The 10325-nt window shown below is 40.7% G+C and overlaps 1 protein-coding gene across 1 annotated transcript in view; it reads right to left on the bottom strand.

The window, feature by feature from the left end:
• Positions 1-9744, bottom strand: part of ZDHHC13 (zinc finger DHHC-type containing 13) — a 54217-nt gene extending 44473 nt beyond the window's left edge. The window contains exon 1 of the mRNA XM_010388110.2: positions 9602-9744. Coding sequence (XP_010386412.2) covers positions 9602-9628 — 27 coding nt within the window. The 5' untranslated portion in view covers positions 9629-9744. The remainder of the gene's footprint in view (positions 1-9601) is intronic.
• Between the last annotated feature and the right edge of the window lie 581 nt (positions 9745-10325).

The following is a 10325-nucleotide window of genomic DNA, read 5'->3' on the forward strand; positions in this document are numbered from 1 at the left end:
CTACAAATCATTCTACCATAAAGACACATGTATGTGAATGTTGACTGTAGCACTATTCACAGTAGCAAAGACATGGAATCAATGTAAATGCCCACCAATGACAAACTGGGTAAATAAAATGTAGTACATATAAACCATGGAATACTATGCAGCCATAAAAAAGAATGAGATCATGTCTTTTGCAGGAATACGAATGGAGCTGGAGGCTATTATCCGTATGCAGGAACAGAAAACAAAATACTGCATGTTCTCACTGGGAGCTAAATGATGAGAACTCATGAACACAAAGAAGGGAACAGCAGGCTGGGCATGGTGGCTCATGTCTATAATCTCAAGGCAGGTAGATCACTTGAGGTAAGGAGCTCAAGAACAGCCTGGTCAACATGGTGAAACCCCGTCTCTACTTTAAAAAAAAAAAAAAAAAAAAATTAGCCAGGGTGGTGGTTTGTGCCTGTAGTCCCAGTTACTTGGGAGGCTGAAGCAGGAGAATCGCTTGAACATGGGAGGTGGAGGTTGCAGTGAGCCGAGATCACACCACTGCACTCCAGCTTGGGTGACAGAGCAAGGCTCCATTGCAAAAAAAAAAAAAAAAAAAAAAGAAGGGAACAACAGACACTGGGGTATACTTGAGGGTGGAGGGTGGGAGAAGGGAGAAGAGCAGAAAAAATGACTACTGGGTACTAGGCTTAATACTTGGGTAATGAAATAATCTATACAACAAACCCCCATGACGTAAGTTTGTGTATATAACAAACCTGCACATGTACCCCCAAACCTAAAACAAAAGTTTTTAAAAGAAAGTTTTAAAATTTTCAGTTTTACTTAAATGAGTCCATAACCCCTCAAGGGGTTATTCTGAAGGGGCACTGTTTTTAAAAAGTTAATTTACAGTAAAATTAACTTTGGTATACAGCTCTATGAATTTTAACACATGTATGGAGTCATGTAACCACCACTATCATCCATTATAGTCACACCCTCCTGTAACCCCAACCAACTCTTGGCAACCACTGATCTGTTGTCATTAATTCTGTCTTTCCCAGAATGTCATATAGTGGAATCATACAGTACACAACCTTTTAGGAGGGGCTTCCTCCACTCAGCACAATGGTGCTGAGATTTACTCAAGTTGTTGCATGTTATCAATAATTCCTTCTTTTTTATTGCTGTGTAGTATCCCACTATATCGGTGCATCACAGTTAATCTATCCAAACAATCTGCGTGGGTTGTTTTCCAACTTTTGGCAATTATAAATAGAGCTGCTAAAAATATTCATGGACAGACTTTTGTGAGAACATGCTTTCATTTCTCTAAGAGTAAGATTGCTTGGCCATATGTTAGGTATATTTAAATTTATGAGAAATTGCTAATCTATTTTCCAGACTGGCTATACCAGCTTGCATTGCCACTAACAACTATGAGAGTTACAATTGTTCTGCATTCTCACCAGCACTTGGGATATTGTCAGTCTAATAGATGTATAGGGGCATCTCATCATGGTCTTAATTTGCATATCCTTAACAGCTAATGAAGTTGAGCATCTTTTCACGTGCTTATTTGCCATCTGTATATCTTCTCTGGTGAAGTGCCTGTTTAAGTCTTTTGTCCATTTTTCAATTGAGCTGTTTGTTTTCTTACTGTTAAGGTTTGAGAGTTCTTTATATTATACATTCTAGATACAAGTCTTTTGTCAGATACGTGATTTGCAGGTATTTTCCCCTGGTCTGTACCTTACCTTCCCGTCTCTTAAAAGTCTGTTTCATAGAGCAGAAGTTTTAAATTTAAAAAAAGTCCAATTTATCAATTTGTTCTTTTATGGATTGTACTTTTGGTGTCGCATCTAAAAACTACTGTCTTGGGGTCACAATTCCTCTGTTCAGAGAAGAAACTTCTCTCTCAGTGTTTCTGGTGCCTGTGCTGCCAGGAAATCCCTTTGCGGCTCCTTGAGCTTTAACTAGATAGCTTCTCATAGAGCACTTGCTGTCTGCACTGTTGCTTACTTCCAAGGCTCAAGTCAAAGCTGGGGGCAAATCAGAGAGAAAAAAAGTAAATCAGCTACTGATTTGGTGGGTTTTGAATTCCAGTCTTTTTCTTCTTCAGTCCACCTGCTTTCCTGAATAGGTAAATTCTGATTTATCTGGTAAATAATCAATACCCCGGTACATACACACACAAAGAATCACACACAGTTAAAAATAAACATGTAGGTAGTTAGATTAAAATGTAAATAAAAACATTACTTTAGGATGCTTTTCCTGATGTCAGGGTTTAAGTATATTCAATTGGAAGAAGGCAAAGGGTTGAGGAAAAGAGTTGAACTATACTCAAAATTTCTAGAATTTCAGTAAGTAATAGGTGTAACAAAAAGTACAGCTAAGATTGACAAAAAAATCAGTGTATTTTTATATAAAAAAATTTTTACTAGAATTTTAAACTATAGAATGATACAAATTAATTTTAAAGATCTAGCAATACAGAAGTGAATACAGGTTTAACAATCTGGACTATTTCCTCTCCAATACTGTACCACCAGAGATAACCAGTATAACAGTTGGGTGCATCTTCCCTCATTATGTATATATATTTTAACATATATAATATTGTGCTATATATATACATACACACACATTTTTAATCATTTCCTTCTTATACTTACTGAACAAATAGGATCACATTATATACATTATTCTTCAACTTGCTTTTCTCATGTAACAATATATCATGTACAGTCCTGCAGTTCAGTAATATTTCACTATTGTTCCATTGTATATAGATATAGCATAATTCATTCAACCATTCCCCTTTGGTTAGAGACACAGGTTGATTTCAGCCTTTCACGTCTATACACAATCCAATCAATACCGTGGGCATTCTAATTCTATAGGACTGATTCCCCAAAGTAGGACTGTTGAGTCAAAAAACGTGCATTTTAAACATAAATAGATTCTGACCAAATACTCTCCCCAATTCACAGTTCCAACAGCAAAGTATATACATGTTCTTTCTCCCTACAAACCTTCCCAGAACCGAATATTATCAATCTTTTTACAGCCTTGACAATCTGATGGCTAAAAATGGCATCCTATTTTTCATTTGTACTCTCCTAGTTGCTAATGAGTCTGAGTGTTTTGTTTGTTGTTGTTGTTGTTAGGTATATTGGCTCTCCATATTTTCTCTTTTGTGGATTGCCTTTTCAGAGTTTACTTATTTTTCTAATGAATTGTACATATCTGTTTCTCTTTGTAGGTTAGATAGATTAACCCTTTTTTGTTTTGTTTTTGAGATGGGGTATTACTCTGTCACCCTGGCTGGAGTGCAGTGGCACCATCAAAGCTCACTACAGCCCTATCTGCTGGGATCAAGTGATCCTAACACCTGACCCACCCTCGTAGCTAGGACTATAGGCAAGCACCACCACACCCTGCTGATTTTTTTATTGTTCTGTAGACAGGTCTCGTTATGTTGCCCTGACTGGTCTTAAACTCCTGACCTCAAGTTATCCTTCCACCTTGGCCTCCCAAAGCACTGGGGTTACAGGCATGAGCCACCACACCCGACCCTGACTCTTTGTTTATACACAGATTTTTCATCAGGGAAAATGGAGTTATTCTAGATACAAATTTGTTGCTTCTTATACTGTGTTAAGGCATTAAGGACATCAGCTTTATTTTTCACGTATAAAGATGAGGAGATTTACATGTTTTAATGTGAAGAATATCCACAACTAAGAGCATTTGTTTAGTAGGCAATTGATTACTGTGTATTTATGATGTACAATTATGCTAAGGGCATAGAAGACATGGGTGTCTCTCCTCCAGGAATTTAAGTCTAATAAGGGAGATATGTCAGAGACAGAGTAAAATAATAATAGCAAGTAATATGTGATATATATGATTAAATGGCAATTATAAGAAACTAGAAAACAGGAGATATATTTTGTTCATGTCATCATTGTTTACCCAAATCCAGATCAAAGTAAAACCTAAAAATGACTATATTCAAAGCTTATGTTTGAAGTCAATCATCTACAAAGTGAGGAAGGTACACTCAAGGCCTTATGTGCAGTAACCCACTAGGTAATGTGAGAAAAAGTTAAAGCTTCTATTATATTAACCTTTTATCTTTTTACTTAAAAAGGAAAAAAAAATTTACAAATTAGAGTTTTTAAAGCTTTACCAAATTTATTTTTTCTTTTTAGCACACTTCTGCTGGCAGGAAAGCTTTACTAATTTTTAACAATGGCAGTCTCATTTAATGGTATGCCAAGCAGGTCACTCCTTATACTCTGTTTACAAGGTAACCTGGGGGCAGAGAAAGCTTCCACAAACAGAGAGTTGACAGTAGGACCTTCAGCATTTTACAAAATATATTAGATTATTTTCAAATTATATTGTTAAATTTTAACTAAATTACCTCTCCCAAAATTAGCAAGTAGCTTAAGCTGATTTCTACAAAGAAGCCATGAATTGAGATAATAATAATAATAATAATAATAAGCACAAGCGAATAAGAAAATAGCAGATCAGGAACTCTTCATCAGACACATGAAGTATAAACAAAGATGATCTAATCCAATCTGACAAGTCAGTACCCCCTCGGAAAAAATTCTAAATTGTCAAAAGGCTAAACTGAGGCAGATTTATAACCACTATCTTTAATTCAAATCTTGCCATGAGCATATACTGAGCTATCAGTTAATGAATATAATTTAGAAATACATTGTCAAATCTTATAATAACATGATCCATGACAACATGAAATTGGCAGCCGGCTCCTATCCCCACGTTCAAACAGAAGAGAGCTGAAATTTTTATTTTCTGTCAAGTTTTCTGTGAAGCAAGGTCAGGAAAAGGAGGGCAAGGACATGGCAGAGAAGGAGACAGGCAACCTTCAGTCTCAAAAGATGGGGAAGAAGACACATTGAGTCTCTGCTTCCACAGTATACTCTCAGCCTAATCTCTCCTGATTGCACTGATGACACGGGCCAAATAACCAGATTCCTAGTACTGCCACATTGGCTGTATGATAGTGGCGAATCATCTACTCTATTTTTGGCTCATTTCTACATTTGCAAAATGAAAGAGACAGATCAATACACCCATAAAGCTCCTTCTAAGTAGTCTCATGTTGCATGGTCCTAAGCCAAGCTGTTACAATAGTCATTATTGACTTGGGAACTGGTAAAGACTTTACTGCATGAACAAACACACTATATGGATAAAGAAGTTTAACTGCTACATGGCTGCCTACAATGTTAAGGTAACAGAACAGACTAAGCAAATTCTTACAATGCCAGCCAACTCCCAAGAGTTTTCATTAATTATTCATTCAGGGAAATATAAAGAACACCTATACAAATCACAGAAGTAGGTAATCGGGGATAAAAGATGAGTAAGACACAATTCCTTCCATAATTCATTCATTCTAGACATTTACTGAATGCCTACTATGTGCTGGGCATTATTGTAGACACAGCGATATGGCAATGAACAACAGACAAGGTCCTTGGTTTTCAAGGAACTTATATTCTAGTTAGGGATATACTCACTTCCCCATTTTCAGAGCAGAGTAAAATACAGACTACTCCTCAGACCTTGAACTAAAGAATGGGTGGACTCCAAGTGGCAGCAAACAATCAAACAAGATCATATCATGGTTGAGTAGTAGTGAAAATGCACTGCATCAGGAACTCTGACACCTGGGCTCTGCTAACTTGCTATGAACCTTTGGAAAGTAAGTTATTATTTTTGAGTCTTGAATTCATGGGAAAAGTTAAAGGGTTAGACTAGATAAATGGTTCTCAAACCTTCCAAACGTCATGGACCTTTTTGAAAATGTTTCCAAAATTAAGGCCTCTCTATTTAAGAGAAATGCACAACTGCACATGTAAACTAACTTTTCAAGATGTTCACTAATTCCAAGATGTTCACTAACGCCCTGAAGCTTATCCTATATGCCAGTTTAAGAATCTCTCAACTAGGTAATTCACTGAAAAGCCTTCCAGCTCCAAGTATTCTATGATTCCATTCCATTTTACTTCCTCTAGTCTTCCTAGGATTCCAGTCTACAACTGCCTCAAGATAGTAGAATAACATGTTTTTTGTATTGTTGTTGTTTTAATTAAGATACACAGGGGAAAAAAATTTAAAGAAGGAACAAAGAGGGATGCCAAGAAAGAGATATGTAGCTAGCTCACTGTCCTCCACAGAAGAGTGAAAAGCAGAACAAGATATTATGAAAATTATCTAACAGACATATGAATACATTTGTGGTAATTTTTACAACATAGCCTCAAAATTATTTGCTACTTCTCCATCAAGAGGTAAAGGTCTATGTCCCTTCCTCTTGACTCTGAGCTCTGTGACTATCTCACTAATAATATATTTCGAAGTGATGCTGTGCCAGTTCGCAGGCCCAGGCCTTAGAAACTGGCAGCTTCTTCTTCCTGGCTCTTCCATTAGATGGTCACTAATGGAAGTCAGCCACTATACTGTGCAGAGGCCCAGGCCATGTGTAGGTGTCTTTACTGGAACTTAACTGCCAGATGTAAGTGAAGACTCGTAGATACCAGCCCCGGCTCTCAAGTCATCTCCAGCTTATGAGTCTTTGCAGCTGAGGCTCCAGACATGGTGGAACAAAAACGAACCAACCCTGCTGCAGTCTGTCCAAGTCCCTGACACACAGAGTCCATGAGCATGACAAAGGCTGTTTCATACCACTATGTTTTGGGGTGGTTTCCTACACAATAGATAACTAGAGCATCTTTAAGTTCTGAGGGATCGTGTAATACTTCTCACACAGAGATGTCACAAATGCGATTATTTTTCTAAATTATATACAAGAATTGTTAAAGTTACAGTGGGCATTAATTTAAGCCAAAATCAAGATCTAGAAAACCACACTCAAACTCCAGTGACAGTCATTATCCTGCCAGATTATCAAATAAAAAGAGAGTGAGAGAGAAGGAGCGACTGAGAGAGAAATATGTGACAGTCATTAAAAGTTCTCATGTCATTAAAGTTCTCATTAACAGAAGTTCCAGAGTTTAGTTTCTAAGTTCATTCATTGACAAGTATTTACAGGTACTCACCAGTGCTGGGCATTGTTCCAGATGCCAGGCACACAACAGTGAACATAACAGATAAAAATCACTGTCCTTATAGCACTAACATTCAGTGGAGGAGAAAGAAACAATAAACAAGACCAATAAGTATATTAAATGGTGTTAAATGCTGAGGAGAAATCTAAAGCAAGGAAGGAGGCCAGGGAGTGTTGCTGGTAGTGCTGATGATGGAAAAGGTTTGCAATTTTAAATACGGGGGTCACAGAACGCCACACAGAGGTGTCATTTGTGTCAAGACTTTAAAGAGGTGGGGGAATAAGCCAAGTGGGCACACAAGGAAAGAGCATTCCAGGCAGAGCAAATAGTAAGTACAAAAGACCCTGAGGCTGGTGTGGCTGGGGATGACGGGGCAAGCAAGAAAGTAGTAAAAGATGAGGTCAGGCCGGGCGTGGTGGCTCACGCCTGTAATCCCAGCACTTTGGGAGGCTGAGGTGGGCGGATCACGAGGTCAGGAGATCGAGACCATCCTGGCCAACATGGTGAAACCCCGTTTTACTATACAAAATATTAGTAGGGCGTGGTGGTCCGCGCCTATAGTCCCAGCTACTCAGGAGGCTGAGGCAGGGAAATCTCTTGAACCCAGGATGCGGAGATTGCAGTGAGCCGAGATCGTGCCACTGCACTCCAGCCTGGTGACAGAGACTGTCTTAAAAAAAAAAAAAAAAAAAAAAGATGAGGTCAGAAAGGAAACTGGAGACCTGATTGTATAGGCAAATCCTGGCAAAAATCCAACAGCACTGATCTTGGAATCAAAAGAACCGAATTCAATGAGAACAGTAATGTTTTTGTCTGTTTTGTTCACTAATTTATCACAGCACCTAAAACGGTGCCTAGCAGACATTCAAAACACATTTGCTGAATGAACGACTGAAGTCTTGGCTCTATCACTTAGCAGCTATTTGACTTGTAGCAAGTGATTCCAGTTTTCTGAGCCTCTGTTCTCATCTTTAAAATCAGAATAATCATTTCTCCCCACCTCAAAGGACTATAGTGAGGATCAAAAATGGGGAAGTATTTTGCAAACTGCAAAGCAGTATATATAGGTAAGCTCTTCACATTATTGAAAAAGTTAACAAGAGCAATTATTAACAACAACAATGATATCTCTACCTTTCCCTACTAAATTCAACCACCGAATCATTCTCTCCCTCTCTATAGGCCACGGAACTGGGACAAGGCTAATCTTCCCTTCAGCACAGAAAGGAACTTTAAGCACTTGAAAGCTTTTGTAAATGAGTGGCAGTAATTAAGACATAATAGTTACTCCTACCAACTTTTCTTTGAGCCTCTCTGAGAAAAAGAATGAGGCGCTGTTTCCATGTGAAGATTCAACACCCTTTGGTAAAATCCAGTCTGCCTGAGAACTATTTATTTTTCTGTCAAAATGCAAGAACAACCAATAAGAACACCTTGACATCTCCCCAGACATCTTGTCCCTCACTTAAACCTATACAAGACCTTGCTGAAAGAAGGGAAAGGGAGAGCATGAGGAACACTCTCGGGACTGAAAAATGTTTTTACAGATCAACTAATCCAATCATCCCAAACTGAGAATCTACCGCCTAACTCGTTCCAACTGAAGAGAGCTTCAGTGTTCTCATCTGTATATGGGGATAATATCTTAAGGATGCTTCAATTCTGGAATAAAATAATGCATATGAAAGCATCTGGCACGGGTTATGCACTCACTAAAACTGGCTGAATCTGGAAATTCTGCATTTATTCAATAAATATTAAGTGAACGTCTACAAAATACCAGTCAGTACTCTAGGCACTAGGAAAGGGCCATAAGCAAAAAGCACAAAAATCTCGTTCTCTTGGAGCCAACATCTACCTCCTGTAACTTCCCCGACTGGCCCGCTTCACTTCTTTGGAACTCCGTCTGGCTTTTATACAACACCTCCTCCACGGAATATTGTCCTTTGAGATTTTGCAGATCCCTATGTGTACCTCCCCTCTCCACGCCCCTTTCCTCCATCCTAAACAAGCAGCCTTAATTCTTTCAAGGAGTAAGCAAGGATACGGAAACAGAAGCGAAAACTGGACTGGGTGGGGTGGAGGCAGGTGCCAAGGCGCCAGGGCTGAAAAAGAAATCAACAGAACCGCTCCGACTCCAGGGTCCGAATCAGGTGTGTAACCTGACACCTCTCCCGGGAAGGGCCATCCTCCCCTCCCCAGGCCCACAGAGGTCCCCGCCAGGCTCCGGGTACCCGCCCCAGGGGGCGCCCTGGCCAGGGATGAAGGCTGGAGGGGCCGGCTCGGGCCCTCACCCGTCAGTCCTTGCCTTTCCTTCCCAGTCACCTCAGAGAGAATTTCCAGCACCATTCTTGGTGTTTCCAGGCTCCCGCTTCCCAGACGCAGGCCCCGCCGCTCCCGAAACCCCCTCACCGAGCGGCCTCTCACCCACACCGTCCTTTCCTTCACAGCTGCAGTCGCTCTCCTGGCCCCCAGGACAGCCACCGCCCGGTCGCACTCACCTGCGAGCCCAGCCCCGGCCCCTCCATCTCCCCAGGAACCCACAGCGGCTGAGGTTACTAGGCAAGTAGCGACTGCCGCCAGTCCGCCAGCCCGCCTTGGGCTGCGTCTTCTCCCACTTCCTGCTGGCGCCCTCACCTCCGCCGCTGCGGTCCCCGCTCGTGCCCTGAGCCGTCAATCGGTCCCGGAGAACCAATCCCAGCGCTCCATCGGCTAGGGGCGGGACTTTCTCACCTCCAGGGAAACCCGCTGTGAACAGTTTGCCAGAGGTTCCACCTCCGACCCGCGTGTGCCTGTCGCTACCCCAGACCCAGCCCAGGACCAAGCGCCCCAGCCCCAGGTGCCACGGTCCCCAGATGTGCGCCCGGGGTCAGGATCAGACTGTTATTCCAACGTCAACCACCATCTATTGGGAGCAAATCTGGACTTGGCTACTTAACTGCTAGATGACCTTGTGAAAGTCTCTTATTTTACCTCAGTTTTCTCATCTATGAAATGAGGAAAATAAGGGTACCTACTTCATGGAATTATCAGGAGGATTAAATGAGAAAACGCATGTAAAGCCTCTCAGCCAGTGCGTCACATGTAAAAAGGAATCAATAGATGTTAGCTATTTAAATGTTTTCCATTCCATTTGTGTGATCTTGGGCAAGTCACCTCTACCGGCTGGGGTTCTGTTTCCTCACATGAAACAAAAAATGAGTTCTATGGCCCAGGCTGGAGGGG

This window comes from Rhinopithecus roxellana, chromosome 15 (genome assembly GCF_007565055.1).
Source record: "Rhinopithecus roxellana isolate Shanxi Qingling chromosome 15, ASM756505v1, whole genome shotgun sequence".
NCBI classification, from domain to species: domain Eukaryota; kingdom Metazoa; phylum Chordata; class Mammalia; order Primates; family Cercopithecidae; genus Rhinopithecus; species Rhinopithecus roxellana.